Source organism: Coffea eugenioides, chromosome 8 (genome assembly GCF_003713205.1).
Source record: "Coffea eugenioides isolate CCC68of chromosome 8, Ceug_1.0, whole genome shotgun sequence".
NCBI lineage: Eukaryota > Viridiplantae > Streptophyta > Magnoliopsida > Gentianales > Rubiaceae > Coffea > Coffea eugenioides.
Genome location: NC_040042.1, coordinates 6,053,144 through 6,079,412, shown reverse-complemented (window position 1 = coordinate 6,079,412; position 26,269 = coordinate 6,053,144). Strand labels below are relative to the sequence as shown.

Below are 26,269 nucleotides of genomic sequence, written 5' to 3'. Positions count from 1 at the left end.
TAGCAAGGTTTCCCTACTCCTAATGCAAATTTATCCATATTACTAATTTATTCCCCATTTTCAATTATAGAAGAGGGAAAATTGAACTTGTAATTGTTGTAACAGGCAATCCCACAATGTTTAGATGCTACTTGTCTCTATATCTTTGTACTAAACCAAAACATTCTTAATCGTAGAAACACATATATGTCTAACTATCTAAGGAACTAATTATGGTTGAATAGCAATATAGAGTCATGATTTTATTACAAGGATAAGAAGTAGGAAAAAGCAATTGACAACAAACATCATAATTTAAATGTTGATGACTGCAACAGATTGTCCTTTACCTATCTTTTCTTAGAGGGACTCTTCTTTCCATTCACCATTTATCCAATGTCCAATGAAAACTTCAGGGATATGAGAAATTGTCTGATAATCGTCACTTTGTTTATCCAAATTCTGTACTTTGTGCATTAGCTCATCAGACATATCATAAAATCCAACAACTTCAAGCTTGGTCAAGTTTTGGAGGCCCAAAGGCAGGCCCTCCATAAGCTTGCAACCAGAAATAAGAAACCGTTGGAGACTGGATAACGATTCTTTTTCCACTCTTACCCATTTCAGTCTTTTTAATTGCCCAAGGTATAATTTCTTGAGTTTTGGGAATCCTCCAGCCTTAAAACACAATGTCTCCCCTTCATAAGCACCAGAGAGAATAAGAGCTACCAGATTGGGCAAGTGTCCAAGGCAGTCTATTGCATTCTCATCTTCACTCAACTCACTATTCAGCAAGGCTAAAGTGCTCAAGGATTGAAGTGATATTAACCATTCCGGTACTCTCTCTAAACGCCCAATCAGCGACAGCCTCGTAAGAAATCCAAGTCTTGGAGAGACGGAATGTTGGAGATCAAGGGTCTCCTCTTGTTCAATAGAGCAGATGTGTAACTCTCGAAGGTTGGTCAGCCTCAAGAGGGAGGAGACCAACTCCTTTCCATCTTCTCTCCTCAGCTTTGTGATCCATAATTGCCGCAACTGAACGAGCTTCCCAATCTCCCTTACTACTTTACCACTGTTTGCTTCTATACATGAAAGGCTCTCCAAGGAAGTAAGCTTTCCAATTCCATCCGGAGATTTAAAGCCCCAAAGTGCAAAGTTATTTGAATAATCACCCGCTCTGCCTACGCGAAGGGTACGGAGTTTACTCAGCTTTAGAATTTCCACAGGCAACTCCGTTATAGTGGTTCCGAACAGATTTAAAAATTCTAGGTTTTGAAGCTGCCCAATAGATTTTGGAATGATTTTAACTCTGGTGCCACTTAGATCCAGATACTCGAGCTGAAATAGTTTGAAAACTTCCTTTGGGATGCTGTCCAGTTCCGCACTTGCTAAGTTTAAAACCTTCAGGAACTTGGGACCACCACATAAAAACTTGGACAACAATGAAGTTGTGAGAGAATCTTCATACCCGAATGTTTCCACGGACCGAAGACACTTTAAGCTGCTGAAGCCTTGTGGAGGAATATAAGTGAAGTTATGGATTGCCAGGTGTCGAACTTTGTCAGGCCATCTTGTGCAATATCCAGTGATTATGGCTGTGAAGCTCTGCTCTTTAGACTTTGAAACAATGATTTCGCGCAAAATATCATGAAGACCACATTTCACCAATTTGACATCAGCCCATGTGTCCTTAACTTGGATTAAGCTTCTGTTGACGAGTTCTTTTAGATATCTCATAGCTATATCAGTGGCCATCATTCCTTCTTTCTCTTCTATAAATCCTAGTGCTATCCATTTACCAAGTAAAATTTCGACATTAATTGGATGATCTTCAGGATAGATACTTAGATATAATAGGCAGTTTTTGAGATGATGAGGCAAATCACTGTAACTAAGCAAGAGTATCCTTCTAATTCTATCAAGCTTACCGCTACCATCTACCTCACTGCCAAAGCCACGAAAAATCATCTCCCATTCTTCTATCCTGTCCTTGTCCTTCAGAGCCAAAACACCACCTATTGCAACAATTCCAAGTGGTAGGCCCTCACATTTTTTTAGTATTTTTCTACAAACTTTTTCTAGATTTGAAGGGCAGCCATTACTTTGAAATGTTCTATTGCAAAAAAGAGTCCAAGAATCTTCATAAGAAAGGGGCTTCATCTCATGGACAAAGTCATGGGATGCCAAACAGGATGCAGAAGCTACATCGGTAATTCGTGTTGTCAACACAACACGACTAGCAGTATTGCAGTCAGGAAATACATATTTGATAGTTTCCCAGGCATCTAGACTCCACACATCATCAAGGACAAGGATGTACCTTCTTTCTTTGAGGAAGTCCTTGACAAATTCACTGAGCCTAATACCTTCCATGGAATCCACTTGCGGAGGGACCGGTTGTCTAATTTCATCATACAATTGTTGAATCAAGTTCCTGATGATGACTTTGAATTGAAAATTTTGAGAAACAGTTATCCAAGCATGGCTCTGAAATTGTTTCTTCACTGCAGCATCATCGTAGACCTTTTTCGCCAGGGTGGTTTTACCGAGTCCCCCCATTCCCACCACTGAAACTACTTTCAAGTGGGAATGGTCATCAAGGATTTTGGAGATGAGCTCTTTTTTGGGCTGATCGATGCCAACAAGCTTAGCCTCTTCAATCAGGAGTGCTTGATCACGAATATCACAATCTGCGTTTGCCACGTGCGAAGAGCGGGGGCCTATTTCTTGAGTACCATACAAGGACTGGTACCTCTGATGCCTTGCAGAAATCTCTACAACTCTGGCCTTGATATCTTTTATCTCCAAAGAAATCCGATGGCGGGCTTTCAGATTTTTTGTTGAGCTGTAGATCTTTTCAACACGGCCAAAGAATCCATCCGCGTGTCCACGAGCAAAGCGGAAGGCAAAATCATCGAGAACATCCTCTATATCATAAGCAACTTCTCGAACCTGCTTGACCCATTGTTGGAGTTGAGAGTCATTGTCCTCCTTCGCTTCAGCTTGTCTGAGGAAAGCATTCATGTCGCCGAGTTCATCTTTGATGAACTGAACATCTGGTCGAAGTCCACCCAAAAGCGTGCTCTCTTGGGAAAGTAAGGTGGAGAGCTGCTTAATTAGAAAGCCTACAACACTCTCAGCCATATTCCTTGGATAAATTTCACAGGAGTTGGTTTTCCTACCAAAACAATCACAAGAAAAACGTATGCTGTTCTCTCTCCTGGAAAGGGGAGGGTTAACTAGCTTGTTGGAAATACCAAGATCATGTTCAGGAAAGTCGTCCTTTCCTTTCTGCGACTTGTGGGGCTTGAATTTAAGCTGTCCGTAGAATATCGAGTGGCTAGAATATAGATAGACATGTAGAATTCAACAAATCAAACTTTCTTTTGCGTTACTGGGCTCCATGGATGGAGACGGGTAGCTGAATGCCTTAAATCTGGACTTGACTGCTCAGTCGTTGTTCCTTTCTTGCTTCCCCCAATTGATTTTAACATGAAAATCAAGATGAATACTTATACTTTTCAATTAACCGTATATAACAAGTAATAAAATTTTAATCTATTATACTTCACGAATTATATTTCAATTTTTTCAAAAAATTTTAACATTTGAGTAAGGATAATAATATACTTTTTGAATAATATATAAAATAACAGCGACATATATCATAATAACTATAGATATATACATATCTAAGCGATAAAGTGATAAAATTTTAATAAATTTAACACCTCGTACATAAAAATAAGTTTAAAATTGGTATAAATATTGTATAGTCTTCGAAAATTATAGTAAATTTATCCATTTTTTTAAGTTCCGTAACATTCAAATATGTTCATTCTACTCATGTAAGAATTTATATGCGTAATTTTTTTTGAACACATATTTACATGTCGAACTTTTACTCATGTTTTTTCAAAAAAATTCAGTATAATATGCATATATATATAATATCTCATATTATACCCGTCACGTTATTTTATTAACTATGGTCCAATATAATCTTTGGGGCTGAAGTCGTTGTTCTTTGTAATAAAGTCATTCCTTTTTTTTGTATTTTTTTCGGCCTTTGTTAGGTATGAACTGTGAAGTCGTCATTATCCAGTAGTTGTCGTTGGGTACGAAGTCGTCGTTATTTAGCATTTATTTGTCGACTGCTTTTATTGGGTAAGAAGTCGTTGTTCATTGGTGTGTGTCAAAACCTTTTCCTTTTAGAAATAAACGCGTAATATATAACAAAAACGCGTGCACTTGAGCGTGATTTCATGCTTTTTATGTTTGCTTCTTTTTTTTATATGTATAATTGGTATGGTTGCTTCTACTGTGCAAAGCGGGAATTTCGTCCCACAATGGGCAGAACCACTACAATCGCAGCAACTCTGCCTGCGACCATTGTCAAAGGCTTATGGGTCCACGTGGGCTTAGGCAACCGGTAGGCAATCGTAGGTGAATTACGTAGCAGACGAATGTGGGACTTTTCTAAAGGACTAAATTGCATATATGCATATAGACTGGATTCGGTTGTAAATTAATCATCATCTAGGCAAATGCTCAATTGGGAGAACACAAAGAGCCGAGAGACAATAAGACGCAAATACCAAATTCCTTTTCTCAAAACATGAATCCGATGCCATCATTTTCCAATTTTAATAATATTCCATTTCTATGCATATGATTGTGAAAAATTTCTTCAATTTCTCTTATGGTAGCCAACTCTATTACTGAACCAAGTAAATAAAACTAACTGTTTACTAAAAGTTCATTATTCACTCTCACTATCATTAGTTAATGATAATGGATTTTTGTTGAACCTATGAAATGTTTGGTAACTAAAAATATATAGGTATACCTTTTACATTTTTTCCCTTTTTCCTACTTTTTTTTTCTTCTAAATCTTCTTCACTCTCTCAATTTGTTCTAGTATTTTTTTTAAGTTAATATTATACTAGTGTACAAGACACATTAGAAGCGTGTGCAAGTAATTAAAATTATAGTAAAACCTCTACAAATTAATAAATTTGAGACAATACAATTTTTATTAATTTAAAAAGGTACTAATTAATGATGTTTTTAAGTTCTCGAGTGTACTTACAATTCAAAGAAACATCCATTTAATCAACTAAAGTTTTATTTTGTTTTTATGTAAATTTTGATTTTTACTATATTTTGGTTATCCTTGTCATTAGATAATGTTAATATTTAAAAAGCCAAAAAATTTTGACACTACTTTACTTGTTAAATTTGTGATTTATAACCTATCATGTCCAGTATAACTAGTTGCGGAACTATGACTTAAGTTGATAACCATCTAGTTATTTCAACAGTTGAAATATTCAATCTTTGAAAACTTTATATTATGTGATTTATATTTATGATTATTTTATCTACAATCTCAATTCTAGTTTCTTGGAGTACTATGTTAATTATGTTTATGACTACTCATCTACAAATTCGATTTGGATTTAAAAGTCACAATGTTACATATAAGATTACTTATCTAATTTCTAAATTTAAATTAAAATCTACTAGGTCAATTATGTCACGATTCTAGTTTCTTGAAGCACTATGTTAATTATGTTTGTAATAATTCATCTATAATTTTTACTCCAATTAAAAAGCCACTATCTATGCAACATATAAAGTTAGAGGAGTTGCAGTTAGTGTAAACTTTTTTATGTCATTTTTTAAACTTTCTATTTTATCCTTAAAGAAAAATTAATTTTTGATCTGACTATTTAATCACATTTTGTCAATATAACAACTCTAAATATAGTAACTACTAAATTACAATAACCTTATAAACGAAAATTCTTTGATAGATTTATAATAAATGCAATTACATAAAAAATAAATTTTATATAAAATTAATGCAATTTTTGAGTGCATACAAATGCCCATATGTTGTTGAGGGGCATACATGTTATTTCTCCTAAAAGCACAATGGACCTTGTGTGAAACTTCTTCTACTTTCCCGTCACTACTTTTAATAGCTCTTTTCTGCCCTGCTACACAGTGATGTGTTGTTCCTTTGCTCTTCCCACATGCATAGGTGAGTCAGCTTCCACCATAGATAAAACCTCTATAATTGAAACTCATGAAAATTGTCTGATAGCTTTGGAATGGGGATTGTCTGTTAAATTTTCTTAACTGATTATGTCTATTTGTATCTCTTGTATATAGTATAGGTTTTCTTATGTACTTGAGAGCTTTTTCTCTTGTAAAAGAACGTTATTGCTCATATTAATATAAACTTTTACAGTTTTGCGTAAACAAGAAAAAACTTGTAATAGCAAATTTAGTATTTGTAAATTGAGAATTATCATATTTTCCTTTTCTTAATCTGTTTAGCAACCATTTGTATCCAAAATATTTATACAATTGCTCGAAAGCAAACAATTTAAACCATGATTCTATTAAAATGCAATTGCAATCAAATGTCTACCCTGTCCAACATGTACAACTTATCAAAACCATGATTCTATTAACCAACTTAAAATGACAGACTCATACAAATTAATTTTAGAGAGTCTTTACTATTACTATTGTAAAACTTTTCCATGTCAAAATCTTCTGAGTCATAAAATAGATTTGTTCAAACATTAGTACGGAATAATAGAAGAACATGAAGACTTCTGACAAAATTCACAACAGGGCCACAGCAAAGATAAACAAAAAAAAAAAAAAAAAAACAATTAGCGACCAAAGCCTACACATATCCTGAACTAAATAACAGAAACATAGTCGTATTTTCTGAATAATAATGTTGTCCATCTTCTTGCTCCCTCAACAGCTTCGTACAAACTGGTGTCCCTACCGATCTATCAATTTTATGAGTGCGAGAGAATAAGAAAAATCAAGGTGGATAACTCCTTTTAGGTTACTAGAAGTAAAATTCCAAGAAGCAATTAAGCAACTTTGGATTGTAAATAGGAGCTTCTTGTTGACTGCTTTTACACACATCACAAAAATTTCTTTAACTTTATAGATTTAATCAAATTGAGTACTGCTTCAAAGCATTTAAAGAGTGGAATGTACAAGATTTATCCACAACTAAGAACTATAAGTCACATTGCTCTCATCTCATTAACCTGAACAAACTCATTCCTGATTGCTTGTAATCCACTGAGGACATCTTTAATATTCATCCTGTCCCTCTGAATTTCTGAAGAGCATGAAACACCAATCCAAAACATCGATAGGTAGCATTCCTCCTGACTGATGCTGCCGCCTTTGCTTGTTTTGGTGATTATACCTGCTATGGATTCTGCTTCCATTGAGATCTTTGGATCAACAATTTCCATTACCTGATGGGAAAGAGCCGTCTTAACATAACTATGGAGACTAAAATCTTCTGTGAACATGCTGTCAGTAGGCCTTTTCCCTGTAAACAATTCAAGCAATAGAATACCATAGCTGTATACGGAGTCTTCTTAGCTTTAGAATTTCCACAGGCAACTCCGTTATAGTGGTTTCGAGCAGATTTAAAGATTCTAGGTTTTGAAGCTGCCCAATAGATTTTGGAATGATTTTAACTCTGGTGCCACTTAGATCCAGATACTCGAGATGAAATAGTTTGAAAACTTCCTTTGGGATGCTGTCCAGTTCCGCACTTGCTAAGTTTAAAACCTTCAGGAACTTGGGACCACCACATAAAAACTTGGACAAAAATGAAGTTGTGAGAGAATCTTTATTCCCGAATGTTTCCACGGACCGAAGACACTTTAAGCTGCTGAAGCCTTGTGGAGGATTACCAGTGAAGTTATGGACTGCTAAGTGTCGAACTTTGTCAGGCCAACTTGTGCAATATCCAGTGGCTATGGTTGTGAAGCACTGCTCTTTAGATTTTGAAACAATGATTTCACGTAGAAAATCATGAAGACCACATTTCGCCAATTTGCCATCAGCCCATGTCTTTTTAACTTGGATTAAGCTCCTGTTGACGAGTTCTTTTAGATATCTCATAGCAATGTCAGTGGCCGTCATTCCATCTTCCTCTTCTACAAATCCTAGTGCTATCCATTTATAAAGTAATATTTCGACATCAATTGAATGATCTTCAGGATAGATACTTAGATATAATAGGCAATTTTTGAGATGGTGAGGCAAATCATTGTAGCTAAGTAAGAGTATCCTTCTAATTCGATCAAGCTTACCGCTACCATCTACCTCACTGCCAAAGTCACGAAAAATCATCTCCCATTCATCTATCTTATCCTTGTCCTTCAAAGCCAAAACACCACCCATTACAACAATTCCAAGTGGTAGGCCCTCACATTTTTTTAGTATTTTTCTACAAACTTTTTCTAGATTTGAAGGGTAACCATTACTTTGAAATGTTCTATTGCAAAAAAGAGTCCAAGAATCTTCATAAGAGAGAGGACTCATCTTATGGATAAAGTCATGGGATGCTAAACAGGATGCAGAAGCTACATCGGTAATTCGTGTTGTCAATACAACACGACTAGCGATGTTGTAGTCAGACAACACGTATTTGATAGCTTCCCAGGCATCTAGACTCCACACATCATCAAGGACAAGGATGTACCTTCTTTCTTTGAGGAAGTCTCTGACAAATTGACTCAATCTAACACGATTCATGGATTCCACTTGCGGAGGCACCGGCTGTCTGATTTCCTCGTACAATTGTTGAATCAAGTCCTTGATGATGACATTGAACTGAAAATTTTGAGAAACGGTTATCCAGGCATGGCTCTGAAATTGTTTCTTCACAACAGCATCGTCGTAGACCTTTTTCACCAGGGTGGTCTTACCGAGTCCCCCCATTCCCACCACTGAAACTACTTTCAAGTGGGAATTGTCATCAAGGACTTCAGAAATGAGTTCTTTTTTGGGCTGATCGATGCCAACAAGTTTAGCTTCTTCAATTAGGAGTGCCTGATCACGAATATCATAATCTGCATTTGCGACATTGGAAGAGCTGGAGCCTATTTCTTGAGTACCATACAGAGGCTGGTACCTCTGATGCCTTGCAGAAATCTCTACAACTCTGGCCTTGATATCTTTTATCTCCAAAGAAATCTGATGGCGGGCTTTCAGATTCATTATTGAGTTGTAGATCTTTCCAACACGGCCAATGAATCCATCCGCATGTCCACGAGCAAAGCGGAAGGCAAAATCATCAAGAACATCCACTGTATCATAAGCAACTTCTCGAACCTGCTTGACCCATTCTTGGAGTTGAGAGTCATTGTCCTCCTTTGCTTCAGCTTGTCTAAGGAAAGCCTTCATGCTCCCGAGTTCATCTTTGATGAACTGAACATCTGGTCGAAGTCCCCCCAAAAGTTTGGTCTCTTGGGAAAGTAAGGCTGAGAGTTGGTTAATCAGAAAGCCTACAACACTCTCAGCCATATTGCTGAAAAAAATTTCTTGAGTGCTAGTTTTCTTATCAAGAAAATTTCAAGAATTTTTGCAAATTTCGGAAAATGTGCTGTTTTTCATTTTTCTTTTGTAGTACAGAGGTTGTGAAAGATTAGCTACTCAAGAATGATATGATTTCAAAAGAATAGCTACTCAAGAATTATATGAATTTAGGAAAATATGTTTTTTTTTCCTTTCCCAGTATACAGATTGAGTTTTATTTGGCACATTGGTAGTATGCCCAGAATGACCAAAACTTGTTGTAGAGAAAAAGTGAAAGATTAGTCTACTTGAAAAGAAAAGCATAGAGAGCATAACCTAAGAAATAGGCAAAGGATAGCTATTCTCTTGGTCTAAGAAAGGCATAGAGAAAATTTACTTTTTTTAAAAAAAAAATTAGATACTTTAAGTAGGAAAGGAAGGTATTTGTCTTATAGAATCTAATAATCTTGAGATAATATTCAATTCCCTTCTCTTATTTTCTTAACTTGCTCTAAAAAGAAACATCTATCTATAATTATAAGTAAAACCACTAGATAGAAAAAGAACATGACCTTGAAGTAGAGGCATTAGTCAATGACGTCCCTGGTTCAACTCTCACACCTCTCCCTTTCCCCCTTTTCCCTTGCAAGAGTTGAAGGAAAAAATGTAATTTTTTTTTGTGCTATAAAGGATGTGTCTTACATAATCTATCCGATTCAAGAATCATATCAATTTCAAAGACGATCGTTCTTTAAATTGGCATAATACTTGCAAAGTAACGTAATGATTGTGAAATCATGAAAGGTTAGTCCACCTGGAAGGAAAAGCATATTGAGAATAATATAAGCAATGGCTCAAGCATATAGAATACATATTCATTTATGCTACGAAGGCAAAGATAAAATTTTGACTCTTTAAGTTGGAAGATATACAATATTAAGATGTTCTGTTCAATTCCCCATTTATGTTGTTCCTTTTTCTTTTTCTTTTTTTTTTTGGTGCATAGAATATGCGTTTTTCATGACCTTAGCCAATTCAAAAATGATATGAATTTCAAAGAATATTGTTCTTGAAATTTGCACTTTGTTGCAAAATAACATAAATTCATCTTAGTGAAAAAGTGAGACGTTAGTCTACCTTGAAGGGAAAAGCATATTGAGCATAACCTAAGAAATGTGCCAAGCATTTCTGACCTATTAGTATACTGACCTATTATAGAAGGCACAGATAAAATTTTGATTTGTTTTTTCGGAAAGGAATCTTTAAATTCTAAGGTTTTTTGGCATCATACTGCATATCAAATGCCAATGGAAATTGGAAACTAAACAATTGAAGATACGTTTGACTAATAGCCTTCTATGAATTCTATACGAGAATTTCATCTTCTACAGTAAAACCATTTCTTTTTTCTGTTTCTTCTTGCATCTCTGTTCCACGCCCCCCCCCCCCCCCCTCCCAAAGAGAGCAATTATGTCTTAATTGGATTGTTTTCAATTAGTTCATAAAACATTTGCTGGTTACGGACCTCGATTGCAACTTTGTGTATGGATGAAGAAAGACCCTTCTAGACTACAAATCGAGGAAGATCAAAGATGCAAGAACGGCATAATTGGCGATAATTGAGTGAACTTTAAGTAAAGATCTGATGCTTTGCGATTCTTCTATTGATGATTTAACTGAAGTACAATATTTTTCATATTTGCAAGGAACCATAAAGTTTTGTCTAAAAAATTTTTTTGCTTCCTGAGAGCTTTAGTCGATGCTGAATATTCTTGAACTGGGCATATTATTTCCAATGTACTGCAATCTTATGAATATGTACTTACTAAACCTGTTGAATGACTGAAGGCACGTAAATCTCTCGTCATGGTTGAGACTTCAATTCTTTTTATTCTTGCAGTCGAGCATTATGGCTATCAGGGCATAAGATGGGACAATCGCTTATATATTCGAGTGTAAAATTTTTCATATGCGAATGTACAATCCAAAAACTTGTTTCAGAAAGTCTTTTTCTTTTACTGTGAGAAGTATTATTATTACTGATTATTCTTTACAATAAAATCTCTATAAATAACAACCTTGGAATGATACAAATTCTATTGATTTAAAGAGGCATTAATTAATTGATAAATTAATAATTTATTAATCTATCTAGTGTACTCACATTTCAATAAAAAAAAACACTCATTTAATCAATTATCTAATGAATTATCTGAATGAAACATGATACAAGTTCAAAGGTATCAAGTTTAGAAGAAATTGTCTCTAGTATCACTCAAAATTCTACTAATGATGAAACTGAGGATGACATACTAGCTTTGGAGCTTGTTACGCGGAAGAAAGCACTCAAAGCATCAATAACTTTTCATCGCTTCTTATTGCAATATGAGAAGGGAAAATCGTCCAAAACGTCCCTCACATTTTATAAAATGACTTTTTTCGTCCCTCACTTTTAAAAGTGTAATTTTATGTCCCTCACATATTCACATCGGTCAAATTTAGTCCCTAACTAGGTTTCTGATCATTTTTTGGCCGGAATCCATCACGTGCAAGGCACGTGATCATTTTTGAAGGGTAAATTTGTCAAATTATATTTTACATAATCTGATCTATAGTCCTCCACATTTTATAAAACAAATTTTTTCGTCCCTCACATTTTATAAAATGATTTTTTCATCTCTCACATTTCACAAAATGAATTTCTCCATCCCTCACATTTCAAAAAATGAATATTTCCATCCCTCACTAATTATGTATGTGAGGGAAACCCTAAAAAAAAAATGTGTGTGAATACATTTTGTTTAAACACATGTATATGTCTATTTAATTTTGTTTAATAATACGAATAGCATAAATATATGTATGTGTCTATTTGATTTCACTTAACAATACGAATACCATATATTATACGTGATCTTTTGATTTCATCTGGTATTAGCTAGTAAATAATCTTGCATTCATTGTCAAGTTGCCCAATAAAGCTATTTTTGGTCAAAATACAATAAGAATATGCAAATTAAGGTTCTATTGGTAAATATTAGTCATAATTATACAAAAAGAGAAGATAGCCCACAAGTTGGATCCAATTACATATATGTGTTTATGCTATTATTATTAAGCAAAATCAAATAGACATATACATGTGTTTTAAAAAATGTATTCACACACATAATTAGTGAGAAATGAAAAATTCATTTTTTGAAATGTGAGGGATGAAGAAATTCATTTTGTGAAATGTGAGGGATGAAAAAAATCATTATAAAATGTGAGGGACGAAAAAATTTATTTTATAAAATGTGGAGGACTATAAATCAGATTATGTAAAATATAATTTGACAAATTTACCCTTCAAAAATGATCACGTGCCTTGCACGTGATGGATTCCGGCCAAAAAATGATCGGAAACCTAGTTAGGGACTAAATTTGTCCGATGTGAATATGTAAGGGATATAAAATTACACTTTTAAAAGTGAGGGACGAAAAAAGTTATTTTACAAAATGTGAGGGATGTTTTGGACGATTTTCCCATATGAGAATTCAAGTCCAAAACTTTTAGATGCAGTAAGAAAAATTAGGAATGAGACTTAGGTAGATTTAAATTTTAAGAAGAAAAAACAACAATAGACTCATATTTTAGGAAATATGATATATAATTTTAGTGAATTATTAATATATGATATGAATGAGACCAAAAAGGTCATGTAAGATTTTCAAAAAAATTATTATCTCATTATTTTATCAAAATTATTAATTTAGCTTGTTAGCTTAAGTGAGGACCAAGAAAAATTATTATTTAATAGGGGTTAATAATTTATCGAGTATTAATCTATATGTATATTAAAGCACCAATATGATTTAATGATTTAATGATTAAGTTTACACTTTCTAATAATACACTTATAATTATATAACGAGGCGTACAACAGACTCCCTATATGAATGTCAACTCCAATGCCATTTTACCGTTAGTGAGGGTATCTTTTATCTTGGGAAGAGGAGCATTTAGGAACTGAATCAAACTCAGAATCAAATTATATTAGTGTTAATTCCTTAAAAAAAAAGATATTGAAAAACCAAAATTTCAAGGATTCGGAATTGAAATAAAGTTACGGTAATTAGTTATAATATATGTTTAGAAATAGGATTCATCATATCATGTAAAGAAACGGAAACCATATTGCTCAAAGAAATGGAAATGTCAGCTCACAGTCATAGATATATAACTCACGAAAAAATCAGTTATGCATTATACACTTTTTGTAGCCAATGAAAGATTGGTTGCAGGTCATTGTAAGAAGGCGAAACTCTTTGGGGCTAAAATAACAGTTGTTGTTTGGGTAAGACCTAGACAACCAAAAAAAAAAATTCGTGCCAATATAATTTGTTGATTTAATGATTTAGCTTTTCTTTTTCATAATCAGTCTATCTAACGGGTGTTCATAAGATACTCATTAAGATGTATTTTAGGTGTTAGATTTTTAGAAATATAAGATTAATTAAGGAAAACATATAAATGCAAGGGAATTAATTAGAGAAAGCATATAAATGCAAGTGAAAGTAGCAATTGTTAGTGTGTGCATATACATGACAGGTTGGGTGGAATATAGATGTGTTAACGAGTGTCCTATAGGCATCCTTTAGAAAAACCCTTCCATAATACCCTTATCATTAAAATAAATGAAAAACTACATCTAGACCCACATTCCAGTGCCGTCCCTAACGACATGGTGGTGCAGTTTTGTAGTATGAACATTGATGCCTTATGTGAGGAATGGGATTTTTAATTTGGACGTGAAATTATAATTCAATTTGGAATAAAGTTATGTTAGTGTTAATTTCTTAAAAAAGGAAATTATACAATTTATGAAACCAAATTAGATTTGGGACAAAGGTACATTTAGTAATACTTTCTAAAAGAAAAAGAATTCCAAACAACAAACCAAAATAAAATTAGATTTAGTAATACAAGATCATAAATTTTTCTTGCTTTTTCTACAAGATCATAAAACCTTTGCAAAATGTGGTTCAAGCCCTTTTGTATAATATTCTTCTCTATGGCACTCTTGCTATTTCTCCATCATTATCAATAAGTTTTTTTCTTGCTTTTTTCTCTTTTCTTTTTTAGTTTTATTCCATTATATTTTCTACCAAATAATCTTTCCTTACAGTTTTTTGGAGTGATCATAAAATTTGATTAAATTTGGGGTGCAATTTTGTTGCAATTATAGTGAGATTCGAGTTCTCATTTTTTGAGTAATTTTTATTGCAATTATACCAATGTTGTAATTTTTTTCTTTTCTTTTTTCTTTTTCCAATTCACTCTAGTACTATCAAATTATAGATTTTGTATAGAGTTTTTTTAAGGTTTTATATTATATGAAATTGGGTTCAATTGTAGATCATGAGTAAGTCTTGTGACTTGTTGCTTGCATAGGAGTAAATCAAGAGTTGGTTTTTTGTGAGGGTAAGAGTTGTTCAATTATTATATGAATCTTAACTTCAACATGTGTCCATATATTTTTTATTAACTAGACTAATGTAATTTAAAATTGCATTATGTTCTACATCCTGTAAATATTGAGGGAAAAGTGTGTCTACATTTTCATTTAGATTTTTAGTTGCTTGAGTTAAACCATGTGTATTTGCCAAAAAGTAACTTTTAAATCATGTTCTACATCCCATCATGTTGTAAAAAACTCAAAATTAAATCAGTGAGTCGTGAAAATAATAGATAAACAAATTAAAAAGAGAAAAGAAGAAGGCAAACGAGTCAATTAATTAGAGAGAAAAGGAAAAGAGTAATTAGTAGGCAATGAACCCAGTAAAATCAATCAAAATATATGAGATTGATTCGTTAAGGGTAATGTTGGTATTTGAATAAAAAACACTCTAGTAGGAAGATTATCGCTGTAGCAGTATCGCCAGCTTCTTTAAAAAGACCCGAGCTAATTACTCGATTCGCTAATTCACTCCTTCTGATTATAATAATTCTAAAAGGGAAAGAAACCTAAACAAGAAAACCAAAATAAAATTAGATATAGTTTGAATTTATGCTAATCAAATAAAACTATTTAAGCCTATTTGTGTAATACCAATATATAGTCTATTAGACCCTGTTTGATAACCCAATTTGGCAGTTTAACTTAATGTATTCAAATATTACATATTTAGACGTATTTGATAATAAAAATAGAACACCTTAATTAATTATAATTACTCCAGTGACACTTAATTTTCTAGACAAAATTTACCCCAAAAAATAAGTGATAACATATTTACTTATTAGTTAATGCAAAATATACTCAAATGTTAAGATTTTAATACTTAACAATTTAGTAACTTAATAAATTCAAATGTCAATTTCATCAAATGCACCCTCCTTAGGAAGAGGATGTTATTGCATTAAATTTGCTTATCAAATAGAATTGTCTGGAATGAAGGTACACTAATAGTACTATGTAAAAAGAAAAGGAAACTGAACAAGAAAACTAAAGAGCAAAGCTGCACGAAATAGTTATCACAACGATTGAAGTCAGTGGTTTTGGAAGTTGGAAGATCTCTGTAAATCCATTAAATGAAAAAGTTTTCTTATCCTAATACTGAATGGATAAAAACCTGAAAAAGCCTTTGAATGGGCTATGTTTTGGCAGGAATATGACAAATCGTGCTTTCTGGTGATCAGAATTGCTGACTTTGCTAGGTTTTTCTTATAGCGGAAGTCTAGGTTTTTTATTCTTTGTTTTGATTTTGTTAGGTAAAAGAATCAATTAGACCGAATATTTTTCGTTATGACTTCGTATATAAGTGAACAATACATTTGAAAAGAAAGAGAATATAAATTTAATTTAGTGAAAACTTTGGGATGGTACAGTTTTCATTAGTAGACTTGTGTGGGTAGGTACTCATTTTTTTTCTCCTTCTTGATGTCCTCAATTTTGTTACTTGATTTGAGATTATTATGCAATCAGTATTTCTTTACGTACTATGTGTTTACGTCCGTCATAAAGTTAATGTTTTGTAACAAATATTTAGGTAAAAAGGTTATAGAGCGAAATTGTATAAGCATCTCACTCCTCCCTTAAGTCCCATTGCTTCCATGCTAGAAAAAATTTTTAAAAAAAAAAAGGTTACAGAGCAAAATTATATAGGCACCTAACTAACAAATAGAGGCAAGAACTTCCAAATAGAGGTGTGAATCGGAATCGAAATCGGTAATTCGAAACTTTGAAATCAAAATCTTTCGGAATTTTGGTATCAGAATTTTTGACTAATTTCGATATCCAATTCCCCAACCCCGAATTCGGAATTTAGTAAATTCCGATTTCACCGAATTCATAAATATAAAATTATTATTATTATTATTATTATTACTACTATTATTATATAAATATTATATTACATATATAAAAAAAATATTTATGAAAATGAATTTGAAATTGAAATAGGAATTCCGAAGCACCAAATTCAAGAATATAAAAATTATTATTATAATATAAATTTTATATTAGATATATGACAATATTATGTATATATATGTGAAAAACATATTTGAAATCGAAATAGGAATTCCAAATTCCTATTTCGATCCCGATTTTGAATTGTGAATTTAAAATCGGAATTTCCAATTTGAAAAATTCCATTACTGAATTCGATTCAATTTCTCTAATTCAAAATTGAATATTTAGATTTTCATTTCGAATTATCAAATTCAAAATTTTGAATTCAATTCGAATTCGATCGATAAATCGAAATTTTTCGATTTTGAACATCCATACTTCCGGACAAGGACCCTTTTTTTCATCTTTTTATATCTAGCAGGTCAAAGGATCCACGTTCACTCCACGTGAACCCATAGAGTCTCCATTTACAAGGAGGCACATTATTATATTGTCATACAAATGACATTTATATGCAGACATATACATAATGTGTGTGCATTTAACTATACATTATGTACAAAACTAAGTGATAGGATGCATTTCTATTATTAAATTTTTTATTTTTTTCCATGATTTTTGTCAAATATTACATTAATATATTTGATAATTGGTGTCGGTTTTAGGGATCCGAACAAAAAAGAATTAAAGATGTGATTTTTAACTAAATTTTTATGCAATTCAATGTGGGCGCATCAAAATCTAATTTTGCAGGTGTGGAGGCTTGAAATTTGGTACGCGAATTCCAATCTTAAATTGAAACCAGACTCTTACCACATGACTAGTCTCTTATTTCTATTAGGACACTAGTCTAGTTTACCTATCTGATTTTGTGGAAAGAATCCATTATTTAGTGGGAATTTGATTTTGTTTAGAAAAGGAACTTTCAGTAGATACAGGAAAGGAAGTCCGGAACATTAACATCGTGACATTTTTTCTCCTTTCTCACAAGATACAAAGGGACGATTTCCTTTGTTTTTCTTCTTTTTCCCTCTTGACACTTCATCTCATATTTGGAGAGCGATTTCTTCAATATAGATAAACTAAACGTGTCATTCTATTCTAGGAACAACTGAGGATTTAGTTCAACTAAAATTGTGAAATTGAATTGATTATATTTATTTTTTATTTTCTAGTAATTGTATGTTTCCTGATTTAATTTCTTGTGATTATTATATTATTTGAATATCCAGGGTCCGGTGTTTAAATTAATCTAATAATTTAGAGCCAATTAGAACAGTTAAATTGGTAATTATTTAATTATTTTAAAATAGTAATAACTAGCATGATTGGATTTGTGTCAGGGAAAAATCTGTATTATATTTGAGTAAATATTTATTGTTGTACAGAATCGACACCTATTAATTTTTGGTGCCGTTGTCGAGGACTAGTGTCTAATTAATTTGTTTCTTTTTTAATTCATCTTATTTTCTTAGGATTTTTATTTTTATTTTTTTATTTTTTTTTGCTAGTTTATGGCTGCTAATATTCGATATTTTTGTGATTGACTAAATTTTATTTCTAGAAGAATTAATGAGACTCGTGTTTCTTCTAATGATTAAATTTAGATACATTGATCTCTCTTGTAGAAAAATTAGCTGTTACAACCTGTGAAATTTGTTATGTTTGGGATCATTCCACCGACATGTACCCTACATTTCAAGTGATCTGAGGGTCCTAATCAATGCTTTTGGAGACTTCCCAACCCTGTCTCAATTTCAAACGTAGAATGACCCTTATTTAAGCGTGTATGATTAAGAATGGTAGGACAACTCCAACTTTAATTATGCAACAGAGCTAATAAATTTTCAACATCAATATCAACAGTAACAACCATCATCCACGTTAGGTATATCTTTTGAAGAAATTATTAAATCACTAGCTACTAATACATATCGATTTCAACAGAAAACAGTCATGAGAATTAGAAACCTAGCGAATCAATATGTCTAATGACATCTAAAGTGACTCAATTGACTTCTCAAATTTGTGATAAATTGTCCTCACAAACCATTATCGACCTTACGAAAGATGAGAGTGCAATTATCCTGACAAGTGATATGGAACTACAAAAGTCTCAAAAAGAAGGATATAAAAATGCAGTTGAACGAGAAGTTGAAAAGGATGAAATGAGACCCCAATCTCAAATCATTCTAGTGAATAATTTTCAAATGTAGTGACACCTCCTCCATTTCCTAGCCCGACATGTTCCTAACTCTTACTCTATAATTTCTATTAGTGAGATTGACTTTGTTATATCAGAAGTTTTTGAGTTTCATGACAAGATTAAATTAGGAATTGTGATGACCAAATATCTTGAATTGGTAATTGTTCATGATGGAAGAGTAAGTGAAGAATTAAAACCATTTCTTAATTGTTTGATGCTATCTACTAGTCAATTGAAAAAGTAACTCATGTGCTTAAGAATCATTTTACTTATGAAGATTATCAGGAATACATGGAGGATAAAGTACTGAAACAAGCTACACTATTTTATTTTTCTTGAATAAACATGGCAATGTCTAGCCAAAAAAGTTAGAAAAAGGCGCTTATTGGGAGACAACCCAATTCATTTTTAGTTCATTCTGATTACTTTTATTTTAGATTTTTTGTGTTTTGTGCATTTGATTTTGATTTTGTTGTTTTAGTTGACAGAAGACTACTACCAGACATGCCACGCCCGCACCTAACTAGCAAAAAACTATTGATCGACAAGATGTGCCCATATCTATGAGTCACGCTATAATTGACGAGTTGAAAATTTTTGACCAGAAAACTTTGTATGTTTTAGGTGTGCCCGCATCTAAAATGATTGAAGAATTTGGTGATTACTTTCATTCTATTGGTTTCACCCCACTTTTGCTCCACATCCTTAGCAGTGTAATACCATCTACCTTGTTCATGAAAGTTTTGTTGTTCTCCTTTTCTTTCCTTTTGTTCTATATTTTTTACATTGGAGATAATATAAGATTTAGGTGTAAGGAAGTAGTATATTGAAAAGTGCAAGTGTAAATATTTTTGTTTAGCTTTTTTTTAAATTTTACCTAATTTTTGTCGCTTCTTGTGCATTTTTCTGATTATCTCTGATAAATGATGGTTAGATTCTCAAATTTGACTATTGTTAAGGTTTTATATTCTAGAATGTGTTAAGTATAACGTGGTAAGATTTAAGGGTGTCTTTCTAGTGAATATTTGATATTTTGTAACTTTTGTAATTTTTTTATTAACTATTTTAGGTATTGTAAATTTTTTTTCTAAAATTTTTCATGTAAATTGGTTCATCTATTAATCTTAATTCTTCATATTTGAAAAATGAAATGGGCTTGTGATCTTTAATTTTATTTTGTTGCTTATTTGTTAATAGTATTTGGTTATACTCCGTTAGTATCATTATATAATAATCGGGGGATTTTCCCCATAAGTGTCGGTTTTCGCATAAAAAAGTAGTGATAGTTATGAGTATGTGGTCCTTAAACGATAAGAGTAAAGTAACCGACTCTTTCATTTAGTATATGTCAAAGTTCATGTCAAAAGATTTGAATGGTTAAAAACTAAACATTTCCCCTGAAAAGAAAAAAAAATCAAGTATGGGGAACACCTTTTAAAAAAAAAAAAAAAAAAAAAAAAGAGAGAGTGTATACAGTGACGGAGCCAGGATTTTTTTTTTGGGGGGCCAAAATTGAAATTCCATTCAAAGATGACTAATTCATATATATATATATATATATATATATATATCAACTCTCATAATATAAACTAAAATTGAAAAAATTTAGGGGGGGCCAATTTTATTTTACACACATATTTACATATTATGAATTAAAATTCTCAAAACTTAGGGGGGGCCATGGCCCCCCTCTGCCCCCCTTGGCTCCGTCATTGAGTGTATATGAATGTGAGAGTATATGACTGGTGGTATTAGCCTAGTGATCTATGAGTTTAATATTGAGATTTTGCTTAATAATTGAATCATTTGTTGAAGAATATTGGTTCACTACTTTATATTCTTATATTAGTTAGTCAAAAATTGGAAAAGTCTTTGGTTTTAAAAGCTAATCAGAGAGAAATCTTTTGGAGATCGGTCATTAATACTTCACATTTGCTTTGATTATATCTTGACAATAGATAATTTGAGTAATAACCATTGTTTGAACTCAATTATGTAGTACTTGATAGATTATTCTCATGTTTGGGGACAAACATGACTCAGGTGTAGGGGAAATTAATAGGATACATTTTGGTTATTAAATTTATGATTGTTTTTCCCATGATTTTAACCAAAAATTGTATTAATTGGTAAATTCTATTTATATTTGATAATTGGTGTTGAATGTAATGATCCGAGCAACAAGATTTAAAGATGTGATTTTTAACTAAATTTTTGTCCAATTCGACGTGGGCGCATCAAAATCTAATACTCCATATCCGAAGACTCGAGATTTGACACATGAATTCCAATCTTAAATTGAAATCAAACTCTTGGCCAGATGACTAGTCTCTTATTTCTGTTAGGACACTAGCCTAGATTATCTATCTTAAGTTTGTGGAAAGAATCCATGATCTAGTGGGAATTTGATTCCATTTAGAAAAGGAACTTTTAGTAGATATAGGAAAGGAAGTCCGCAACATTAACATCGTGACATTTTTTCTCCTATCTCGCAAGAAACAAAGGGACGTTTTCCTTTGTTTTTCTTCTTTTTCCTCTTGACACTTTATCTCAAATTTGGAGAGTGATTTCTTCAACAGAGATAAACTGAACATTTCATTCTAGTCAAAGAATAACGGAAGATTTGGTTTAATTAAAATTGTGAGATCGAATTGATTATATTTATTTCTTTTATTTATTGTTATTTGTATGTTCCATGGTTTAATTTCTTATGGTTATTGTATTATTTGAATATCCAGGTTCCGGTGTTTAAAATAATCAAATAATCTAGAACTAATTAGAGCAGTTAAATCCATAATTATTTAATTATTTTAAAATAGTCATAACTTGCATGATTGGATTTGTGTCAGGAAAACATATGGGCTAATTTGGTTCGAACATGGTTTTTCTAATTCTTAAAACAGTTGGGAAATTGAACTCTAAAACCATACCTAGGGTTATTTCTTGATTTGGGCAGTGATTAACGATCGTACCTTAATCACCAATACAGTAAGGAGAAGTTGATTATCATTGCTTGTTTGGCTGTTATAACTTGTTTATCAGTGAGTAAATGAAATTATTATTACATCAGTAATCAATTGAGTGAACCATTTCCTAAGTTATTTCTTAGTTAAAGTTTGTTTATTATTGATTCAATTTCAATTAATTGTAATTTAGTCCTTTATTTTAGTTATTTAACTATTTCTAATTTTATAAAAATCCCCATGAATTCGATCCTGTTTACCGTTATATACGAAAATCTGTAAGTTATTTGAATAGATATTTATTATTACACACGTTCGACATATGTTACTAAGTACATATTCTAGCGCACTGTTTGCAGAAATTTTCCCATGATTATCTTATCTAATTTGTCCCGTCAATTTCTTTAGCACTATCCAGATTATTCTTTGTGGATTGTTACTTTTGTGCTTAACTCATTATGAATGCGACATCATTGCTGATGTAACAAATCATGTCTTACGTAATAAACTATCTTAGTCAAACCCGATCTTGGGTAAACTGTTTAATTGTAGGCATTCATATTTTGTTAAATTTAATCGTTCCTTACCAATAGATGCAAACACAAACCCCATACACTTTGATGACAAATATATTTTTGAAATTTCAGAGCAAACATGGTTAAAAAAGGGTAAAGGGTTTTAGGTTGGATTAATTTGATCTAATTAGGGTTCTGGATTTGGAAGTTATTTGAAGATTTACACTTGAAAGACTTCTCCAAAACGATCAAAATTTTGCAAAAATAAAGTATGCCATTCTTTCTTTCATTTATTGTTTTTCACATATTTTTTTTTGAAATTAGTTTAGATTAGATTAAATATTGGAATTTGATCACGTGATTTAGATTTTCTTTTCAATAGTATTCTCAACACAGCAGCTTACTCTGGGCGGGCTTATTGCATCAGAGAAGCCTGTACATTAATCCACAAGCGCATGTCTCAAGACTTTTGGTGCTATTTATGTGATTCAAACTTAGAATCTTATTCATAGAACATAACTTTGTAGAAATAATTTTTCTTATGCAAAAAAAAAAATTTCATTTGAATAACTTATGTTGTAGTGAAATTAAAAAAGTTTCTACAATCATTGCTTTTAGAAGTTGAACAAGAATGGAAACAAATTTTCTTTCGTTGCTTTTAGAAGTAGAACTAGAATGCAAATAAAATTTCTTACTGAGGATTTTAGAAATAAAAAAACAATTAGTAGGAAAAAATTTTATGATAATAAATGACTACTCATTACTTGTAAAATTTTCTTGAAGGCATTTACGTGACATCGCATTTGAGGATTATTTTACAATTAATTTAAAAGTAGTTTTTTTCTTAATCAAATGAAGTTGATTTAGACTAAAGTGATGACATTTGGCCATAAGAAAATGCAGAGCAAATTTACTGATATCAACTTTTTAAAAATTAAAAAAAATGTAGGAAAAGAAATGGACATTCAACGTCCAATTCTTACACTATAGCCCAATATAAAGTTGAGAGGATGTTTTCAAGAGGGTTCAATTTGTTTTTAAAACCCAAGATTAAATAGAGACAAAGTTTTCATAACTTAGGAATTACCTCAAGGGCTGCGCCCGAACCGTGTTCAGCCCAAAGTGATGGATCCGTTGACGCTTTTCTAAAAGGGAAACTTTTCAAATCGGGAAATCTTCCATCTTGAGAACTTTTCATAGAAAGCCCAAACATGTTTGTAAGGGTTATTGAGCATAGTAATATGTATCCGAAAAATATGATAGAGAACTAATACGGATATACTCACTATTGCCTATAGGTTTTAAACAACTACAAGGCACCTTAGCATTTCTTCACTCGATCAGTTTGAGGCCAATGGTGCTTGTCCATATTATGAAATAATTAAATATTATGGATGTTTACCACACTATGGGTGATTAGGAGTGTCAATGGATTGGGTTTGGATCAAACCTGATCCGAATCAGATAACTTTTTTCGCGTTTGGATTAAAAAATAATTTCGATATTCAGATCCAAATACTCTAACAAACACAGGTCGGATACGAAATATAGGATTTCGACCCGAATCCGAACAATATGTTATTAATTATAAAATATAAATATTTCTAAATATATTCTTTTACCAGATTAACAATTTAGTAATGACCTTGTAGATTGATTTATGATTAGTTTTGTATTGACTATTACGAGTTATTTGTGATTTAGCTTTGTAATTTAATTTGTTTAAGTTTGGAGATTAGACTTGTGATTAATTTTGAAATATTTAAATTTCAACCTTTTTCTTTTCGGGTAGACCCAGATCCAACCCAAGACTCGTCGAACCCAGTTCCGGGACTCTAAGGTCAAGATCCATCAGATATATGGGTCAGGTCCGGGTCTACTATATAAAAAATGGGTTTGGTTCCGAAATTTTTAATTTCAATCCGAATCGGACCCGTTGGCGTTCCTATGGGTAACAAGTCTTTCACTTTTTTTAAGTTGATAAAATTATCATGACTTTAAAGTGATAAAATTGGCACAACTATCAATAAAACTATTACAACTTACGAGGTGATAGGCTCGCCACAACTTACGAGAAGATCATATCACAATCTTGAGGAAACTAGTTGATGTACTTTTTCCCTATAAGTTAATCCCCTTGGGGTTTCCCCCTTGTACCAAAAATATAGAAAATTGAATTAAATGAAAGAATAGTTCTTTTCTTACTTTTTCTTTTTGCTTGAACTCTTTAATTTTTCTTGCTTTCTTAACATATTATCCACCACAAAAAACAACTCAAATCTTACATCACATTAGCATTAGTTTTATAATAGTCCATCTATATTAGGGCAAGGTTGTTTATTCATTTAGGGCAAGGTTGCAGCAAGAGCGAGCCGAGAGAGGCACCGACAGCAAAATGATCCGGTGATCCTTCCTTTTCTTTTTTCTTTTCTTTTTTGATTCAACCTCGAAATTTCTGCTTATCTGAACTATAGCCCACAAATTTGTTTTCTTTTACAAAATTTTCCACTAGAAATTCGCTAAAACATATAAACATAATTAACAATAAAACCCCTAATCCAGCCACAATCTTCTAGTTAATCCTAGAACGGAGACTAGTACTTTAATCCTAGAACTAATATAACATTAGAAGAACCAACAAGCAAGTACATAACAAGATTTACTTGATTGCGGTTCAAAAAAAATCGTCTACTCACTTCTTGTAACCATATAAATAGGGATTCGTTCCTTAGATCAGACGTCAGTTATTTACTAGTTTAAAAGTTAATGTAAACCACTTTCTTAGATAGTGCAGAAAACGTAAAACACCAACTTAAAAATAGATATTTCACAAAGTGCAGAAATAGCTAATAGTATTTAAATTAAGTTAAAAGTCCTGGGCATTGGGAAAATAAAAAATTAATAGCGGTATCATAGATGGAATAATGAGCATTGCACCAAACCTTTTTTTTATGGGAACCTTCGAACTTTGCTATGTTATCTTAAAATCTGGTGACCCGAAATATCTTATGGTTTAAAATTGCTCTTTTATTAACATATCTAGTCTATGCGCGAATGCCGTTGTTTCCAATTGAGTTCCAATTGCTGACGTGGCGCGCTGCTATTGGTTGATTGGTGGTTGTCCGCCCGTGCGAATTTGCAATTGATGGTCGTCCCTTCCCACGCATGAATTCTTTTGTTTGCTCAGACGTTTAGCAATCCTTTTTCTTTGTTTGTAGTACTCCATGTGCGCATTTTTTTTCTTTTATTTGTTTCCTTTAGTGCAGGTCTTTGACCACCGGGTAAACTAGCAAGGAGAGGTCTCCCTCAATTCCACAATTCTTGGCTGCTGTTGGCTGAAGAGTGGCAGAGCTGGTCAATTCACATCAATCACCTCAATCCGTCAACCTGTTGTACCAGAAGCTTCTTTCTCATGGTTTCCTCCTGTTCTGCTCTCTTGAGTTTTCATCTTCCTCTCAAATCCACCGTTTCTCCATTTTTGTTCTGTACACATTTTTTCCCCTTGATTAAATTTTCTCTCATTCTCTGATAAGTTTCATATTTTTTATCACAGGTTGAGAGGTCAGACTATCAACTAAACCATGAAGAAATGTGGAGATTGTTCTCTAAAGATGAACACTTTCTCTGTGATTTTTTTTTTTTGCCCTTTTTGTACATTTTCTCCGGATTTTTTCCTTGTATCTCCCTAATAAATCTTTTCTGGCCAAGGTATCTGTTGGATAAATAAGAAAGGAAAAAAAGATGCAATCTTTCTATGTTCGATGGCCGTTTTCTTTCCCAAGATTTGTTATCAACAAATATGATTTTATTAGATCTTCAAAAAATGGAAGATGAACGATTGAAGGCATG

At 32.4% G+C, this 26,269-nt stretch overlaps 2 protein-coding genes across 2 annotated transcripts; both read right to left on the bottom strand.

Annotated features, from left to right (window-relative positions):
* Nucleotides 1-339: 339 nt before the first annotated feature.
* LOC113780073 (disease resistance protein RPM1-like) lies at nt 340-3,174 on the bottom strand. Its single transcript, XM_027325892.1, has one exon. It carries the CDS (start codon nt 3,121-3,123, stop codon nt 340-342), a length of 2,784 nt encoding a protein of 927 aa, XP_027181693.1. The 5' UTR covers nt 3,124-3,174.
* A 3,869-nt stretch (nt 3,175-7,043) lies between these two features.
* On the bottom strand, nt 7,044-9,348 carry LOC113780071 (disease resistance protein RPM1-like). The gene is made up of 3 exons (XM_027325891.1): nt 7,590-9,348; nt 7,232-7,360; nt 7,044-7,141 (listed from the first exon to the last, which is right to left on the bottom strand). The coding sequence occupies exons 1-3, from the start codon at nt 9,346-9,348 to the stop codon at nt 7,044-7,046; spliced, it is 1,986 nt and encodes a 661-aa protein (XP_027181692.1).
* Nucleotides 9,349-26,269: the final 16,921 nt, after the last annotated feature.

Bases quoted from the DNA above. Each gene is read 5' to 3' on its own strand.
- LOC113780071 (XM_027325891.1), bottom strand. From the start codon at position 9,348: ATGGCTGAGAGTGTTGTAGGCTTTCTGATTAACCAACTCTCAGCCTTA. The intron at 7,361-7,589 runs GTGCGGAACTGG...AATTGTTTACAG, and splicing joins GAAGGTTTTAAACTTAGCAA to GGAAAAGGCCTACTGACAGC. The intron at 7,142-7,231 runs GTATAATCACCA...CATGCTCTTCAG, and splicing joins GGAAGCAGAATCCATAGCAG to AAATTCAGAGGGACAGGATG.
- LOC113780073 (XM_027325892.1), bottom strand. From the start codon at position 3,123: ATGGCTGAGAGTGTTGTAGGCTTTCTAATTAAGCAGCTCTCCACCTTA.